General features: G+C 28.1%; 1 protein-coding gene across 1 annotated transcript in view; it reads right to left on the bottom strand.

Annotated features, from left to right (window-relative positions):
* Positions 1-16,367: 16,367 nt before the first annotated feature.
* Positions 16,368-20,932, bottom strand: part of LOC107444984 (lachesin) — a 181,431-nt gene continuing 176,866 nt past the window's right edge. Inside the window, exon 10 of the mRNA XM_016059278.3 lies at positions 16,368-17,143. Within this exon, the coding sequence (XP_015914764.1) occupies positions 17,037-17,143 (107 nt within the window). The 3' untranslated portion in view covers positions 16,368-17,036. The remainder of the gene's footprint in view (positions 17,144-20,932) is intronic.

Raw genomic sequence — 20,932 nt, 5'->3', positions numbered from 1 at the left:
TATAATTTTTTTTTCTTTACTGACACTAGACAACACACAGAGTCTTAAAGGTACATGGTTAAAGGAGATTCAGTTTAAAGATGTTTTATTGTAGTAAGATTTTAATATTTTTAAGAATGTTATTTAGATAATTTAAAGATAAATATCGAAGAGAAATAATGGAAGATTCAGGCATTGGCTATAATTTCAATACTGAACATCAGAATTATTTTTATTTTTGGAATAATTAATTTAACTGTTCAAGGGAAATGTAAATGCAAATAGTAGGGCCAATATTTGAGTACTGTATTGACTATATTTTTTGTAGTTTGTAGAACAATGCTTTACTTTAATAAAAACGCTCAGTTTTTGGTTTTACTACTGACTACAGAAAGGCTCCAGTGGGTTAGCAGGCAGTGTGTCCCCTGATGAAGTGCTGTTTTTGCTAACAAACATACCTTTAAAATTTCGTTTTAGCTTGTTTTTGGTTTCTAACTTTTTAATTAAATTGTTTACAAAAGAAAAATTTGATATTAGCTGCTTTTGGTGTTTTTCCATTTTGACTTATTATTTTTAAGTTTTTTCCTAATATTTGCTTAAATCAATTTCATACTTTTATTGAGTTCAATACATTTGTAATAAATAAAGTTGTAGTTAATTACAAAAGTCTTTATTTTTCTCAACCACTGAGGGAGCTCATGCCCTATTAACCAGCCTATTAACAGTGTGATTTTAGTTTCAAAAACTGAGTGCACTGTGAACATTTATAGCGAATATTTAAATTTAAGACAATTTTCGTCCTGGATTAAGAAATGTGAACTTAATGGTTAAAGTTTTCGTGAAAGGCGTACTTCGATATCGGATTTGTAAAAGAGGTAAAAACGTCGTGTAAACACAGCATTCATTTATAATTAGATGTAATGGAAGAGTTTCGACACGACTCAGTTATGAAGTATTTTGAATTGGAGTAGTGAAGTATAGTGCAATAACGCATCAACTGATAGCTGGATTTAAATTATTAAGTATCTTCCATTATTACTAATATGACTTTGGAATCAAGTATTTTTAATTATCAATAATATTAGAACGACTTCTGAAATATTATTATTATCAAGTCTTTGCATCCACTTTAAAATCCCTCATTTGAACTAGTTAGTTATAAACAGTTTGTGGTGTTCTTCCGTCACACTCTTTTTTAACACTGCAAAGTGGCGCTGCTATCGTTACTATATTTCTTAAACTATTATATGTGTTCATTTTTCCTTTAAGCAATTTTTATTAAAGACAACTCTAATGCTTCAAAAATATTATTTTCGATACTTTGAATAGTTTTATTTCATTCCAATAAAAGAGTTTATAATATAAAAGGTTAATTGTTACTTGATGTTTTTACTGCAAAATCCAAAAAAAATGACGTCAAAGTGAAAAAATATTTGCCTTTTTCACCACTTTTAAAAACAGCTTTCTTTTTAGAAGATTATCAAACTTTTTTAAAGAATTCAATTTCCAATATTTATAAAGAAATCATAATATAATTAAATTATAAAAATTTATTTTATCCGATACTTTATGAATACAAAAAAGGTGAATAAATTCATTTATGGATGAAATAAATATTGCATTTGTTTGTTCTTTTAGGACGCGATTTTAGATATCTCCAAACTGTTTATTTTTAAACACATTTCCCAATATTATATTTATGTATTTTATTTTAATGCACGCGTATCTCTTCAACGCTCTGCAAATATTATTGTCTAAAAACGAAAAGAAGTAATAAGGACTTGTATTTCTAAATACGCACGCAATGATTTTTGGAAGATCGAATGTCCCCGATTTTTTATGTTTAACATCACGAAATTCGTGCAATGACGAATAATTTATTTTCAGTGATTGACATTTCCCAAATATTTTTTGTGTAAGACAAATTTACTTATTGTAACATCAATACAAACAAATCATTATATTCTGGAAAATATTTGCATTACTCATCTAATAGTTTAACGTAAATGAGATAGACCGATCGAAATTAGTCAAAGTGGCCTAGTTTCTGTTGGAAAGTAAAATTAATAGCAATTGTTGGATGCGACTTTTGATGAAAAATTATAAAAGTAATATTCATTGTCATCGAGTTATATTATTTCTAGTAAATGAGTTTCATACTTACACTGTAAGAAATTGCGGATCAAATTACGGTAAAAAGTACCGACACTCATTGTCCCGGTACTTGTTACCGTTAAATCCATTTTTTTACCTCAACATGTTACGGAATATAAAAAAATCTGATACACCGTAATTTTCACAGTACTAATTACCGTAAATTACAGAATCACTATATTTTAATAAATATCACTTTAAAAATTATTGCATAATATTTTACTTTAAAAATGAATTTTACGGAAGAAAGATTTTACATGCAATGATTCAAAGTGCTGGTATTTTACACCCTAATTTGAAACGGAATTTTTTACAGTGCAAGGATGCTTTTTGATGATACTGACCTCAAACGAATCAACACTTTAAGTAAATAATATACTATTTCTGTAGTTGTTGAGAGTTTCAAAGATTTAGTCATGGTTGTTAGATTAAGGTTTTACTGTCTTTAGTAAAAAAATTAAGTAATACTAAGCATACATAAATAATAAAACGTATTGGACTATTTGAATAGTTACTGCACCACTACATTATTTAGTCACATAAAACTGCCGAAATTTTCTATTTTTGATAAATGTTATTAATTTTTAATTTGAAGGAAACAATCCTGAATTTGACTTTTAAAGTAAGCTAGTTGGTCGTTTTAAATAACAACTTCTTATTTACGCTAGGATTACAGTTTTAATAGTATTGTTTCTTTAATTAAATTGTTGTTTCTTTCATTTAATTAAAAATACCTTGGAGAACTTGATAACAAATACTCGTGTGGTATGATTTAGATATAAATTAATTGACTGCACTATCATAGTCAATTAATCAATATCATCAATATCATAGTTACTGTCTGAAATTTAAAAAAATAGTATTAGATTCAATTAGTTTTGAAATCATTGCAGATAATTTTCACGTGTTTTATATAAAAAACAGAGTAATTTAAAGTAATTTTCCACATTACTGTAAGCACATGTGGTCTTAAAACCCATTAAGCGCCAAGTCTCCTATTTTGGGAACCTTTGTTCAAGAATTTTTTCTCGCTGAGTAATTCACATGTATATTTTTTATATTTTTTTATCGACTGTTGAAAGTTTTTAGTTTTATTAGAAATTTTCACAGAAGGTTAGAAATGAAAATTGTTTATTTAGAAATTGCCTAAATGTAATCAAAATCGCTTTTTTTACTTCAAATGAAAATAATTTCAGAAAAAAAATAATTTTTCAAGTCGAGAAATTTAAAAATATTGAATATACAAAACAATTGTTCTGTCTTCATATAGACGCCAACAAAATTTAAAAAAATTTATTTAGACCGATTTTACAGTTGTTTATTTAAAGAGGTCCCAAAATGGGAGACTTGGCATTCTGTGACTAACACCATCCTCAACACATTTACATAAAGGCAAATATTTATAGATTCTTTTTCGTCATACTTAGTACCCTCTCTTTTGTTGTTGAAGGTCAAATATTATCAGTGCAGGTGTTGAATTGCTCATTGTGACCCCTCCCATTATCCATTCTGTCACATAGAATGTTTCAAACTGTAAGATAAAAAGAAAAAAATTCTCAGTATTTTGATCTAATCGTTCGGTGAGTGTGGTTCTTTTCTTCTAAGGAATTTTTTAAAAGTGGCTCGCAGGTTTTTAACTGTGCAGCAAGCATTGATTATATGGAAACATTAGATACTGATAAATTCTCAGGTCATAAATGTAGTTATACGTGCTTGTAGTATTATGTCTGCGTTGCAACAAAGAGTGTTAGTGTTGTAAAATGGAAAGATAATAAAATTGTATTCATGGCATAAAATTTTGAGGGAATTGAACCAATAGGACGTGTGAAACGTTGGTGCCAAAAGTCCAGGAAGAAAACTGATTTACCTCTACCTGGAATAGTTGCCTCATATAATCAGAACATGGGTGGTGTTGATATTCTTGACCGATTTCAGTTCTTACAGACCAAAAATAAATAGTAAAAAGTGGTGGTGGCCCTTTTTTACCAACATTCTTAACATGGCTGTGGTATCATCATGGAAGTTTCATCGTGAGGTTAATGTACAGATGTCAAAATTAACATTTCTTCGAGATGTAGTCATGGGACGGACCGGAGACTTCGCCTAATGGACTTGGACCACATGGGCAAGTAAATACCAACATTCGATTTGATGGAGTTAATCACTTAATTACACAGGCTGGTAAGCAGTCAAAATATAAGTTGTGCAAAAAAAAATACTCCTTTGTGTTGTGAAAAATGTAAAGTAGTGCTTCACAAAAAGTGTAAAATTTTGTTTCATACAAAAATGTAGAACAGGCAAATTTGAAGAATAATAATAAAACTGGTAAAAATATTTATGAACCATTTTGCTTCTTCGTTCAAGCATGTTTATTTCAAATTTAACTATATTGATCCCATTAAAATAGATTTGGCGATTTTTATCAAAATATATACAAGTAATGAAACTAAGCGTTTAACTTGTAGCGTAGTGTGTAAGTGAGCTATGTTAGTCCCATTAAACGCCAAGTATCCCATTTTGGGACCCTATTATATGCCATACAATTTACTACACGCTAAACTAACGATGCTCTGCAATTTTGTAATGAACTCCTCTTAATATCTAAAACTGTTTTCAATACAAAAACAGCACTTTTACAGTTTACTACTGATTAGTGGCTCACTTCGTCTCATCTTGTAGTTACGGCATATAACCACTTCACTAAATCTAGACCTTTAATATGCACACCTTTAATCTTTCCAAAGTTAAAGAGGGGAAATCTAGGAGTAAGCTAGAATTTTACAAAACTCTAATCTTTTTATCAGCAGATATAAATTTGGTTAAGGAAAATATGGGCTTATTTGCAGTTTTAAATTTAAAAAAAGATCCAATTCTCGAAAATTGGATTGAAATAACTTAATATTATAGAATTCTAAATATATATATATATATATATATATATCAAATTTTAAGTACAAGGAAACTTTTTTTCCGTGTCAGCAGAAAAGATAACGACTGTCAGAGTCACTGATAGAGAGAAATTCTTGAACCAATGCACTGTCAACGGTGTAGCTAGCGCAATCTTTAAACGTCATAGTTTTTGACAAATAAATCATGCTTTTGGACCTTTTTTTTAAAAAAAATAGTCCTTAAGAAATGAGAAATGCTCCTATATTTTAGCATTGTTGAAATCTTTTCTATGATAAAAAAGGAATGAGTAAGAATAAATGAATCAGATCCTTAATGAATAAAAAATTATGCATTTGCTGGATGAAGAAAAATATAATACATTTATACGTAAAGTGAGATAAATGAACTATATTTTGTTCTTGAAAAAGGAATAACCAGAGATAATCATAGAAACGAAAATCGAGATAAATTAAAAGATAGATTAAATTTGATAGCAGTAATTTAAATTGCAATTGAACTTAATATGCTGCAGCAACAATAAAGTTTATAGATAAAGTTGGATTTTTTTATCAGTTTTTTTATGTACTGGATATCCGAAAAATTTAAAAATAAATTTAAGAAAAGCAAAACGAGATAAAGCAGAGTATAGTTTGCTGCATGCAGGAAGCAGCAAACTTATTCTTATTAATCTTCCAAACTAGTTGCGAAATTTTCCACCATGTTATGTCACTAACTTAGAAACTCTATCAAGTAATGCTTTTAAAATAACTACCATTTGAAGCATATAGTGAAGTTTGAGAACAAAATTAGCATAAGAACAAGTACACAGTTCATTTATAGAAATCTAACATGCAGCAGAGGAAAAAAATTTTAATACATGTTTTATTTTGACTAACTTTATCACTTAATTTTAAATTTGAAGAAAACAATTTCCAATTTCCGAAGCAAAAAGCAGCAAACCGCTCATTATTTTCTTCTGACTTTTTCAAAAATATTTTTTCTTCTAGATTGGTCATTTTTGGATTGCCTGGAATACTAACCTGGAATAATACCTAAGTCGTTAAAATTTTTAATTTGGAATGTTGAAATTAATGAATATGAAACCCTATCGAGGTTTTAGCAATTTTGAAAAGTTGATGCAATTTAGCACGTCGATGCTATTATTTCTCTGTGCTCTATATTTAGTAAGCAGATTAAACAGTAGGTAAAATAGAAGGGATTTGTTCATTTGTAGTATTATTTAAGTTTAAGGGAAATAGTTTTATAAATCTGCTCCTAAGGGAATATTATATATTATCATTCATCAATCTTTTCTTTTTAAGAAATATCAAATACTTTTTAATTCAACAATGTTAAATAATTGGCATTTTTTAATCCCCTCTCTTTCATTTTTAATTAAAATAAAAGGTCTGTGCATTACTAAAAAACCTTCTTTCTATATATTAAATACGGCAAATGAAGATAATATTAACATATGATATCAATTAATTTAGATAAATTTTACAGATATTGATTAAGTCATATTGATTAAGTCATATTTATTTAAATATATAATTATTAAATTATGAAATTATTAAATTTTTTATACAGTTTAATTAAACAATTTATGTAATTTTAATTGATATTTTTATTATATAATTCAGATAATTTAATCATTAATCAATTTAAAATGCCGGGATCTTATAAATAAACTTTGTTGCTGTAATGTTACAACAAATTACATAAAATACTTTAATTGCCTTTAATCATTTTTTGGCTTTTAAATAAAATTAAGTTTATTTTATGTTTTTAAATATTATTTTCTTCAATTTTTATTAAATTTAAATTTAGAAGTATTTGTAAACCACTAATATGTTGCATTTTTTACGAAAAATGAAATACGTTTTAAAAGGCGCAAATTTCTATTTGGTTAAAATATTCTAGATATAGGATGGTTTATGATTTGTTTCAAATAATATTCTTAAATATTTTACAAAATTCATTGTTTAAACTAAAAGTAATTCGATCAAGCTCAAAAAAGCAATTAATCTAGGGGAATTTTTAACCACATTATCAAAAAGCCTAACAATTTGATTGAAACGTATAATTTTTAAAATCATTTGGCAACTTTTGAAATGAATAATAAAGCAATGCATTATATTTCAAAATGTAAAAAAATTCTAAAGCTTTAAATTACTAGATATTGGATAGATTTTAAGTTATTCTCCATAGATATTTAAAGTTACCAGCAAAATCCATTGTGAAAGCTTAAACTAATTGATTATATAAAAAAATGTATTTAATCATGTGAAATCTTTAATAAATTTGTTGGAAATATTAACAATTTCAATGAACAGTCTCATTTTTCAAAATGTTATGTTTTTTAGATGTCTAGAACAGATAATTTGTTACGCAGTCAAAAACAACTTTTGAAAACTATAATTTTGAATCATTATTTCCATAAAAAGTTTCTCTACTTTTATGAATAAAATTATGAAAGTAGAGATGAAATGAAAATAGAGAGTTCCTTTATTTCCGTTGCCAACAGAGGAAAAATAATTTATATTTATAAGAATTTCTTTCATACATCTTCAAAGAACTTTTTAATCGATGAAAATACAAACATAAAAGGGAAAGCTTTTTGGCTTCTTCTAATTAAAGTCTACGCTGAATAGAAGGAGTACTCAGATAAAAGGGAAGAAATGAGGAAAAAAAACAAAAAAAGAAAAACCTTTTTTTTTGTACTTTTCATTTAATGGTGTATAAGCTATTTTTTTGACAGTAAAAAATATAATCAATAAGGTCATACATAAAACAGCACTTCAATTGAACTGACTGCATTAACATTAAAGTGAATAGAGGCTTTAGTTAATAAGAGGCATCCTATTTTGCTCTGACGTTGTTTATTTTAGTAATCAAAATTTTCGTTTTTGAATATCTCATTATACTAGGATAAACTTAAGCTAGGTATTAATGCTATTATGGAAAGTAAAATTAATGCTCATTCACATGGATTTTTTTAAATGAGATTTTCAATGCTGTTTTTTTCTTCCGTAATATATAGAATTATATATGTGATTATAATCATGTTATGATTATAAGATATTAATGATTGATGATTTGTAAAATGGTTTAACACCATTCTAAAGTAAGTATTATTTCAATTACATTGATTTTGTCAAAACTTTTTTTGAAAAGTCTATATGGAAGAAGTAATGGGGATATTTTAGTAAATAGTGTGTTTATGCCCATGTAGCTTAAGAATAAATGTGGATACATTAAACACATATAAAATTTAATGGAAGTATTTTCTGGGTTACACACAAACACAATTTTAGATAGGAGCAAGGCCAAAGTGCGTGTGTCGAGCGTTATGTCAGGACAGAGTATCCGTGTGTCACCATTCCGCGATTAACAAGAGTTAGAAGTGAAAGTTGTAGTTCATGTCTCTGGCTCACGTAGTGCCATCTAGCGTTGACCAGTTAGAGCGATCTGTTGAGCTCTGCCACAAGTGCAGAAATACGTAGTTTCAACATCAGGACGAGAATCAAACAGAGCTATAAAATGACTGGAACGTTATTTAATGTAGTCCTTGACTGAATAATATGATCCACACTAAAAGACCAGAAAACTGGAATACGATAGAATTTCGAGATAATCCAGAGGACCTTGATCACACACACGATATTGTATTGTTGTCTTCCAAATAAGAAGGCATGGAGACCAATTCAAATAGGATAGAGGGAGTTCTCAGATAAAACAGAAGTAGAGGGAGGAAAAAAAACTTTTTTTGTACTTTTCATGGTATACACGCTCTTTGTTTGACAACAAAAAATATAATCAATAGCGTCATACATAACACAGAGCTTCAATTGAATTTATTGCAACAACATTAAATTGAATAGGAAATTAAGTTAATAGGAAACATCCTATTTTGCTCTGGCATTGGTTAATCAACAGAACAACCAAAAAAGTTTTCATAGCCAGGCCAACAGGTACAGGAAAAAGAGGACTGCCAAACCTAAGATTTTTAGACTGCCTTGAAAAAGACCTATAAGTTTAAAGAATAATAAACAGGAGAACCTTGGCGAAGGGAAGAATGTCCTGGCATAGGCTTGTTGAGAAGGCCAAAGCCCATCCTGGACAATGAGTCGTGCCAATGAAAAGAGAATTGGTTAATCAAAGTTATCGCTCAGGCTTGATATTATGTGATTTAGGAAAATAAAATTAATGTACTTTCACATGGCATGTCTATAAAAGGAAATAAAATTGAACAAACATACTGACACTATACACCTTGAAGTGAGCGTAACTACCGAGGTAGATCTCAGCAAGAATTAAAAAAAACGCAATATAATTTCAGAAAATTATGTAGAATTTAGAACTTAACATAGAACAGCAACTAAGAAGGAAACAAGATAACATACTTGATACAAACTTCAAACTAAATGTCTCATACCAATTTTAAAGATATACTAACCAAATAAAATCATAAATAGCGAGCCCTTTAATGAAGCAAAAACTAAATCCGTCTAAATACAAATGAAAAGTGAAGATTCTGGATATAATACAAGCTAAGAATAACCCCCAAAGAATCTGACTAATAAAATTTAGACATGGCCTTCGGATGGAATACGGAAAAGAGTCTGACTGGAACTAACCTATAGATAAATGATAAAAAAAAGTCGTCTTGGGGAGTGAAAGGGAGGCTGCCCTTGACTGAAAGGGGGGGAAAATGGTTTTTTGCGCCACCTGGCGTAAAGCGAATAAAGTAAAGTAAATCAACATTTGTAAAGGGTGCTTTATATCTTATTTTATATCCGTCGTTGAACAGCCGACCCAATTTTCAGGTTTATGACTACTAATGTTCAACTCCGTAGCCTTGTAATTTTGAACCAACCCAGAAGACAAGGGAACTCCTGGATCCGTACCCCCAGAGGTATGATTTGTTATGGAAAACTTTGTGACTCAACAGACTTAACGTGCATCAGTCACCATTTACTAAACGGGTAGTCTTTCGCCAACGGGGATCGAACCCTCGCCCTCTTGGACATGGGCTCAATGCCCTTCCAACCAGGCTATCCCGGCCCTTGTAAAGGACATTTCATTTTATAGCCGTCGTTGAACCACCGACCTAATTTTATTTTGGGTTTACGACTACTAATAACCAGCTTAACCCCGTCCAACCACCATAAGGAGGCATCCGGGGACACTCCGAAAGTTCGAAGCGAGCGCAACAGTTCAATTACATAAGCAAACATATTCAAAATTTTCAAATTAGACTTTTAACAAATAGGTAGAATATTAAATATGAAATGTCTGCTATAAATACTAATGTCCTACTCCGTAACTTTGTAGTTTTGAACAAAATCCAGAAAACAAGGGAACTCACGTATGGGGAGAAAATTGCCTTCGTGGAAGACTTTTTGATGAAACTAACCCGTATATGCGTTACATGAAGAAGGAAAACCACGAAAACTTCCCATGGTCAGCCTGACGGCAAGGGGATTCTAACCCATGATCTGTCTACCTCTGAGGCTATTTTGCGTCACCACTGTGGTCCGTGCTAGCTGGGTGCGGAATTCGAATAAACCAGCTTTCGCTGGGATTCGAACCAAGTTCACCTCATTGGAAGGCGAGCGTTCTAATCCCCTGAGCCACCGCGACTCTTGTAACGGACATTGTAAGAACATTGTAACTATATGCTATTATACATGCTAATTAACTCAATGATGCATGCTAATATAATAATAATACATGTTAATTTGCTCAATGTTTTTTTTGGTAGATAACAAAACACATTATCAACGTACGTTAAGATCAAGCCGTACACTTATTAACATTATTTAATTTTCGTTGCGTGAGCATTTTCCATAAATTTTATTTATAAGATACTTTTTCAAAAAAACGAATCGAACTTTAATTGTTATAAATTTCGGTATTGTCCAAATATGTGGTCTAGCTGTGTTGTTATTTTATTTACTGTTTAGCATTAATAATCAATTTCAGTACAGTAAGATAAACATCATCTTAGAGAACACAGGAAGCAAAAACACTAATCCTCAGAGAAAAAAAAATAACACTCTGTGTATGCCGGGGAGTGTCTTTTACCCTTAAAACATCATCCGTTCAGCGATGGCATTTAACCTTAATAAAAAAACATAAGTTTATGATATACCGGGCAGTGGCATTTTACCTTATAAACCTAGATGGATACTCTTTTGCTATCAAAACTTTTCTTTTCTTAATATTGAGACCTAAGAGTTGAGACTTACTTATTTTTATCTAATTATTAACAGAGAGTATATATAATATATAATTTATGCACGTTTGGGGCATCTATCCGCTATTGGCGCCCAACCTCTGATTTTTCTTTCATATTTGTGGAAAATTATAGAATTTAAAGAATATAACAATTTTGTGCATTAAAATTATTACTGTGTTAATTCATAATATAGATTTTTTTTCAATTATATAAAAGTTGAAATTCTTAAAAAATAAGTATTTTTAAAAATCTGAAAAAAAGTTAGCTTTAAAAAGTATTCAGTTTTTCTCAACAATGTATCATTTTTATATTTTTAAATTATTGAAACTAGAAGGCTGATTGGTAATGCTTAGAATCCTGGGTTCTATCCTCGGACAAGGCAGGTTGACTCAGCCATTTATATCTTCAGTGGCGAGATAAAATGAGAACCAAGTGAGCTTTGACACTAAATAATAGGCATTTTTATTTTATTTTATACCTGGCGTTGAACTGCTGACTCAATTCTAAGTTTGCGGCTATCAAAGTTTAACTCCATAATCTTGTAATTTTGTACACAACCGGGAAGACGAGGTGACTCTTCGATCAATCAATGTGACAGACAAGGATTTTTCGATCCAAATTTGAATTACAATTCTAGCACATATTGGCGTTAAATGGAGAGGAAAAGCAAATAAACCTTCTACAATTAACCCAAAGGCAGGGGGATTCAAACCCATAACACTGAGGATATTTTACTTCAGCACTGAGATCGGTTCAAGACGGAAGCGAAATTCGTATGAAAAAATTAAACGCTGGATTTAGAACCTGGACATGCTCAAACTCCTGAGCCTCCCCGGCTCAAACTACTCAGCCATGCTTTGCCGACCGTCCAAGAAGAACATCTGTTGCATCCCAGAGTTCAAGGTCAAGAAAACTATAATTGGAACAGTACAAGACTTGATACTTGACAATTATTTGACTCTCAATGGGTTATAGTGCTGATGAGTTTAGTTTAGTTTTCAAATTATTGCTCTGCTAACTCCAAAATTTTTTTATGTACTACATATAACCAGGTTAAGTTTCGTAAAAAGCAACAGTCATTAAAAATCTTAAACATTTAGCCTTTCAAAGCATCAGTTATTAACAATATTGATTTTTAATTGAAAAAGAATGCGTTAAATTTATTTAGAATTTAAAATGATGTTATGTAGCTGAAAAGTTAGCTTAATATGTATATTATATCATTACACCTTCAATGTTAAGGCAAAAATAACTTTCAAAGTAAATTGCAAAGCCTAATTAATAAACTGATTCAAATCTTAAGCACGTTTCATGATGAAATAATAAAAATTCTAATCAAGTGTTTTCGTCAATTTATTATACTTTCAATACATAAATGTTTTTAGCTTATTTTTGAAAAATCATTTCGAAAATAATAAAAATTCAGCTCCGCATCATTGAAAAGGTCATCATATGCCTTTGTAAGTACTCCATAAAAAAGGAAATATTCTTGTTAGCTAATAAAGCAAGTACAGCGTCGATCTTCTTATTTATTAATTATTATGTTTACAAGAACAAAACTTATTTGTATTCACCTCCTAAATAATTTATCCCATTACATAAATTCAATCTTATATTTCCCATTCGAGTTGATTAAATTCTTAAAAATAAGGATTATCTGTTTGTTAAAAAGCTTCTCAGATGAATAATAAATATTTTAATTTGATATTATCGGTATTGCTGAATTCAAAAATGTGACATTATTTTTTGATAACGGAAAACTGATTTAAAACTTATTCATGTATTAATGTAAATAATGCTCACTCTATTTAAATTTTAATAGGTGAATGAACAATTTTCCTTTTTTTATTAAAAGAGGATTATTTTTAATTATCCGAATTAAAGTTGAAACAAATAATAAATAAATGGAATATGCATTTTCTTTTTAAATTTAGTTGTGATAAACATAATTCCTTTATTTTGATGATTATAATTTCGGTGACATTCTTATGCACTGTTAGAATTTTCAATGTAAAATTACGGTAAAATATCTGGCAGTAGTATATCTATCTGATTTGACATAAAGTTTCAAGTTAGGGACATTTCTTGACCTTTACATGTTTTAAACCGTTTGGAACTTGTATTGTAAAAACTGCCACGAATAAAATCTAACCAGTTTTGTAATGATTTAATACTAACGCCGTTTCAAAATGAATTTAAACTGGACACTGTAGTTAGGCAATGATAGGATTTTCCTAAACAAATTGATAATAGAGTTATATAGTGATTGTTTAGCATTTTTTTCAAATGAACCATGGAATGGGGAATTATTATTTTATCTAGTGAGATGAGAAATACTAGACATTTTTGCGAATTACTGCTCCATATTGTTTCCAGCTTAACAAGGGATTTCGAATTCCAATTGGTCACTAATGTAATAGTGCTGGACACTAGATACTCCTCCTATGTTAGTTGAATGGAGGGAATATTATGGTGTCAACACCGGGATTCAAACCCTTGTTAAGCCGGTCATGATTGACGTATTTTCCTTACGACTTAAAATTTTTTGCAACTTGAAATTTTCAACTTAAAATTCTGGGCAATTTCATACTACCCAGAACGTTAGAAACTTACTGGCTTCATGAGATGTTCACCAAATACTTATTACTATAAGATTAAAAGGCATTCGTTCACGGAAAATAAAAGTACGAATTCATTATCATTATCACATGGCTTAGCTTCCAATTTTCGAAGAACGTGCTCTCAATTCTTATTTGCTGGGTGTCGAGAAGGGAAGGATAAAAGCTTAATTGTCGAACCCGATTTGATGAAAACAAATGCCGTTTCTCACAGTTAATAATTTGAATATCATATTTTTATTGTTACTTGACTATTTTGTTGAATATGTTTCTGAGAAATTTCTAACAGTGTGAATTATAAGCAGAATGTAATTGTCAAAAGCTGTCATTTCCCTTACGGTATAGGTATATCAAAAAATTCTATTGAAGTATATAAATAATAATATATATTTCTATACATTATATAAGTTTCCGCAGAAGAGTATTAGAGAATATTTTTATTTTGTTTACAAAGAAATACTCCGCACTTTGATAAAAATCCCAGTCTATATTGCATATTATTCATTCAATTTAATATAAAATTAACAAATAAAAAATAAAGTTATTCTCCAAATCAACACTACTTTAAAATATTGCAAATACTTTATCTTTTAAGAAGTTACGTAAAATTAAAAAAAGACTCATTTAATTAACTAGAAGTCATGTGTTATTGAAAAATTTTGAATTAAATATATGTTATACACGTGTATAGTAATATAAGATAATTATATAATAAGTCATGTTAAATTTTTCAAAGTACAAATAAATATTCCTTAAAATTAAGTTTAAAACTCTAAAATTTTTAAACTTAAATAAAAAAAGAGCTCTACTTTGAGATATCCCAAACTATATATACAGAACAAAATTTCAAAATATGCCAAGAATAAGTCATGTATTTTATCAATCATGTTGTTTTAAACAATGCATTATTCAAGTATACAATGAAATGCATTAACTACCACTAGGGCAAAACATAATGAAAGTGAAGAATTTAATATTTATATTTTGCCTTAAACTGAATTGAATATTAGAATATATATAAATATAAATATATACATATATATATATATATGNATTTCTTTCAACAAAAATATATTAATTTTAAGCTTATTTAAATTATTATTTTAATGTTAATCAGCAGCGTTAACCCGATTTAAAGCTAGGTTTCTTCGAAAACAGTAAATAATTTTTCGTTAACATATTTCTTTTTGAAAAATATATAATTATCGAACTCGTTGAAATAAATTTTTTTTTCTAATCCGTAAGTCAATAAAGATTTCAAAATTTTTCACCTTATATTTTTTAAAATAAAGTACAATAATTCTTGTACAGTGGAAAATTATAAAAATCATTTTAAAAATCATTTTTTTAATGGAAAATATAAGTTATAAGCTGTTTCTTGTACTAGTTATATGAAAATATAACAAAGCTTCCGTTCCAACAACTGTGAAGTCTTTCTCAATTCGTGAAATAGTTCGGATATTTATGTATGTAGATAAATTTTAAAAAATAAATTTTTTACAGATAAATAATAATTATACTTGAATTTAAATTTTTAATGGTCAAGGGAAAACTTTTAATATGAAATAGCTAAATATCTAATTTATTTATTTCTTGTTTAAAGTTTTTTATAGGTATATCAATTTAGATTGGTTTTGATTTTCAAAGAAAATGCAATACAGAATAGTCACGAAAATTTATAAAAGACTTAAAATATTTTTGAATAGTAAAATAGTAATGACTAAATAAAAAAATTCTTAAATAAGTTTCCAGAATGATTCTAGAAAGAGAAAAAAATATAGTCAAAACCACCAGAATGTGGTAAAATTTGTCCTGGTTTTGTTTCTATTAGTGCACCAAAACTTTAGGTAATTTTTAGTGAAGCGCTTTGGTAACGATTTCGGTAAAATTTTTAGAAAAATATGGTTTTATAATATGTGGCATAATTTGTTAAGCGTGGCAAAATTTAATCATTTTATTATGACTCCATAGAAAATCTTATAGAAATTATTTATTCTGTTAAATTTAATTTTCAGTTTTGCAATTTTTACTAAATGCGAGATGAAATGAACTATGGCTTTAAAAATCAAAAGTTTTGATGAACCATTTCCCTATGAAAGGAAAAAAATATTAAACGAATGGTTTAATAACCATTTCTGATTGTTTTCTTATACAGAGTTATGATTGTTATATCCAAAAATGCCATTGCCACACAGTACGGTGATTTTACCAGATTCCTGTGTTCTCTGAGCAGCTTTCTCTTCAAGAGAATTGTTAACGATTGTGACTTCGAATTAAGACATACAATTGATTGTTATAAATTTCCAACGAATTTAATTTGAAATTCATGCCTTACAATTTTTCATTTGTTACATGCTTTAGTAACAATAGGTCAATAATAATCATAGAAAAACAATCAACATTTAATTCCGTCCCATTGTATTGAAATAAACTCAGTCTTCCACTTTAGATTTTTGAAAGAAAGTTACACTCTTAAAGTTACGTGCTATCCATATTTCTTTATTTATTTAAGTTACAGTTTTTGAATACAATTTATTTTGCCAACATAAAGAATCAAATGAAGACCTTTTTTCTAGGTTGCGTTGGACTTTTATAATAATAGATGGATTATACTAAAACTGATAATCTAAGAATTTATAAGCAGTTAAATATTTTATTATCACAAAATGAAACAATAATAGAAAAAGTAATAGATCATTTTCACAGAAATAAAAATTTTATTAGACAAACTAATTATTTGAAAGAAATTAAATTTGGTGAATATTGTATGCGTGAACTAAAACATTTGTTAAAAAATAATACTGCATGGCTCAAATGAAATTAATAAAGTTATAAATCTTATTTTTACAGCACAATGTAAATTACAAAGTACACAATTCCTTGAGAAATTGTTATGTTTGGCACAATGCTTATTTACAGAAGATAAATAATTGTTTAATTATTTTACAGATTTATTTACAATTTTATAACTATGTTTTTGCAAAAACGCAAAATAATCATTTAAGCAATAGGACTCATCTTAATAACTATTTCTGAATCCATTCTTGATCATCTTTTGTCTATTTTCTTCGAAAATGCTGTCAAACATTATAAAGTCAAAATGCTCTGACCAGCCTTCTGAGAGCGATTTATTAACAATGTAATTATTTTTGTTACCGTGGATAGTCATGCAATTTTGTTAAAATACAGAGCAAAAGTAGTAATAACTTGATGCTGTGAGTTTCGAGGTAACTTGCTCCACTCTTCTCATCATTTGAATCTGAAAAATATAATAAGTATTTTAAATAATGTTGAAATTATTTACAACAAAATTTCTCAAATTTTATTTTTCTATGTTCTACCTTTTATATATTATTCAAATTAATAATTACTTATATTCTTTATTAAAAAAATAAAATACTATTTTCATATTATAAAATGACTGCCCCGAAATCACAAAATGCTTGATAAAGACATACAAAGCGAAATTGGCATTTTTAAAATAATAATAATTTCTAAAAAATTCCAAAATTAATAAATATAAACTTAACATAAAACGAATATATTTAGCATGAAATAAGTTGCTTAAGTATAAAAGTCATTTTCCTCAAATAAAACAGCTAATTTTCAGTCGAAACCAATTTACTGAGTTTTACCAGAAGCCACTGTTATTCATTGTTTAAAACCAATACCCCTAAACTGCTTAAATACCGAATTAAGCAAGGGTAAACCCAACAATTTGAAATTTGAAAAAATCACTACCAAGGAACATTTAAGGACAACAGAAGAAATAATTAGAGTGGAAATATTTTTAAATTTTTTTAACATTGTAATAAGAAAATTTTTAATATTGGCGTTTGGCTGATTCTTTTTTTACTGACGGCAATAAACGATTGCTACAGCTGCGTTCCAGTATGCGTCTACGATCTTAGCAAGAGGGAATCCACTTAAAAGACCACGAAAAAGCAAAATATTGTTTTAGAAAATATTTTAACAGTTTAAACTGTTGTATACTAACGAGGAATAATAATTATAAATTTTTCTCCAGGAATTGTTTTTAAAATACATCAAAAGGAGCGCAATTCATGCAATCTGGAAATTTTTTCAAATTGTGCTTTTCAATTCTGTTAGCTCATAAAGTTTCACTTTCTTGTTCGATTTGATGATGGGGTTTTTTGGTTTTTGTTTGCGCTTGACTCTAGTATTTGATTCCCACTTGAACTTCTCTAATACTACTTTCAAAAAGATTATTCTGCGGACATAGAATGGTATAACAGATTCTAAGTTTTCTGCATAATTTATAACTCCTTATTCTCAGGCTCTAGCTGATAAATATACAGATTTTTCAAATCTGAATCAGAAAATCTTTCTAGCAAGAACATTATTTTTTGAATCGTTATGCATTTCTTAGACAAGAAGAAAGCAAAGAGAAAGCAAAATTTGTAGATGAGACACATAAAAAACGATCCCAGTTTTCATTAACTCTCTCTGTAACAACAGATTTATCCCAGATGCATAGTAAATCACAATATAAAAGGAAAAACTATGAATATCAAGAATCTGTACAGTATCATTGCTAGGATCATATTGAAACATCCTCTTATAACTCTATCATTTTTTTCAAATAAATAAAACAAAAAGTATTTGAGCCATATGAAGGCTATCGTCACATTAGAATAAATTTCGTTTCAATACATAGAATTTCAATAGAAGAGAAAAACAATGAATATGAAAAAGTACCAATTTCTAATTATTCTGTCATTCAGTCATCAGCCATATTCAAATTTATGTCAAAAGAAGTTGGATCTAAACACTTACATCATGCCTATTATCATGCACAACATCATTATTTACCTTCAATTAGAATCATAATACCAACTTAATGAAATGCCTATTACATAGCCCTGTGTATGACTTGAAATCTAAAAGTAGAATCCTTAACACGACACGCCAACTTTCCAAAAAGGGAACATTAGGTTCAAACTAATATTTTCACTTTAAAGTTTAAAAAAAATTGAATCAGATGCCTAATAAAAATATTAAATCTCAAAAATTCAGAATCCAAAAAATATTGTATTTTTGATCACTACAATGTCTGGTGTAGTCGGAATCTGAAATATATAGTCCAACTTTCTAAGGAATGCAATTTTTTACGACATATTATATACCCAAAGCTTCTATAGTGTTAAAATGCAACATTTTAATTTGGTGTAATCATTATCGAGAACTCAAAGTTTAATGTCCGATATTGTAATTTTAAGTAATTATATACTTTATTTTAATTCTTTAAAAAAATCACGCATAAAAAATGAAATTTTTTTTTTTATGAAATTAAAATTAACCCATTAAGAATCTAAAATTTCTTTCATCACATTCAAAATTTCTTACACTCCTACAAAAGTCAACTTAAAGTTAAGTCTTATTTTTGCTATTTTGAATTATAATACTAAGCAAGTTTTCTTACATGTAATGTTTAATAATATTGCAGTTTGTGATGAATCTACTAATCATGCAATCAGGTTTAAGGAGGTTTTATATTCAAGGTATTACATATAATTTGTGTTCCATTTTAAGAATGAAGATTTATAAGATTGAAAAATAATCAAACCTTATCACTTAAAAAAATAAATAGTGTCAAATTAAAATAAATAATAATAAAAATCAATTGTTTTTATTCAGAATAAATAAAATATTTATTAAGTTTAATAATAAATGAAAGAGCAGAAAATGCATTCGGTACATGAATTTTAAAGAGATTTCATTATGAATTTAATTTAGATTGAGTATTCTTGTCCAAGATTCAAAAGATCAATGGAAATGAAAACTCTTCTTCACTGTAATATGAACAATTTCGTATTTTGTAGCCTCCATTTTTCAAAGTATTATCTGTTAGTGCTCATTGCTTAGGTTTTTCTTAATATTTGAAATTATTTAGGTTTTTACTTTTATGCATCACAATTTTTTATTTAAATTATCGAGCATAAACGTCTTTGAATGTAATTTTTGATGTAAGGATTACATTTAATTTTTAAGATCAGACAGACTTGCAACATATTAAAAAATATTTAGTTAAACGTCTTGAAAATTAAGTTATGAATCAAATATATGCTGTAACTAAATTTCTATATGGCGTGATAATTACTAAAAAGAGCAGCAATAAATTTTTAATGGCCAATTATTAAGTTTTGGTCTTGTGAAATTAAACTTTGTTTATAAATGGAATTCAATTAATAAAATGAGATCCATAATACTCTTTGTGCATTGCGTAAGAATCTCATTTAGTGATATACCCCGGGGAAATATATTCAAGTAAAAACATTTCTTTTAAAGAACCTCAGAAAATCAATAAGCAATTAATTTTATAAAATCTATACAGAAAAATAAATTTTCGCCTTCAAGCTGCAATCTACTACTTTTTAATTATCAAACATTAATTTGATATTGATCACAACCAAAAAAAATAGTTTCCATTCCATTTCTAATTTCTTATTATCAATATTAGTTGAACGATTTCTTAAACAATGAATGTTTTAAGTTGAGAAAATATGAAACAATAACATTTTGGTTTCTATCTATTTCTTTTCGGAAACGGGAATTACAATATTTTTATCAATAGAGATCTTTAGAAAATCAGCATTATTAGCAATTAATGAGAGGTTAAAAATGTGAGGTTTTCTTCAAATTAATCTTCAGCATTTTTGAAATTTATATTTATACTTATAGCTAATTATAGTTACATTTATAATTTTTCTAGCTTTTAAAAATACATACTCTAAGAAAGAAAGTTTTTATTTATTTATATTAAGCTATATTAAGGCTAATTTTTATACTTTTTCAAGTAAAAAAATTTTTACCTCAGAGTTTTTCTGGATTTACTTTTAATTTTCTCTAATGTGCTCAAAAGAAATAGAATATCTCAAAAATGGAATATCATTTGGAATAATATTCTGAAACAAATTAAGATAAAAGCAGTAAATACTTAAAATGCTATCTACAATAATACTAGCACAGATAAAAGGAGAGAGTTAGATGAAACCTACTATGTAGATAAAACCAAGACATGGGATTT

This window comes from Parasteatoda tepidariorum, chromosome 5 (genome assembly GCF_043381705.1).
Source record: "Parasteatoda tepidariorum isolate YZ-2023 chromosome 5, CAS_Ptep_4.0, whole genome shotgun sequence".
Taxonomy (NCBI): domain Eukaryota; kingdom Metazoa; phylum Arthropoda; class Arachnida; order Araneae; family Theridiidae; genus Parasteatoda; species Parasteatoda tepidariorum.
Note: the sequence above shows the minus strand (reverse complement) of the source record. Positions and strands in the feature narration are given on the sequence as shown.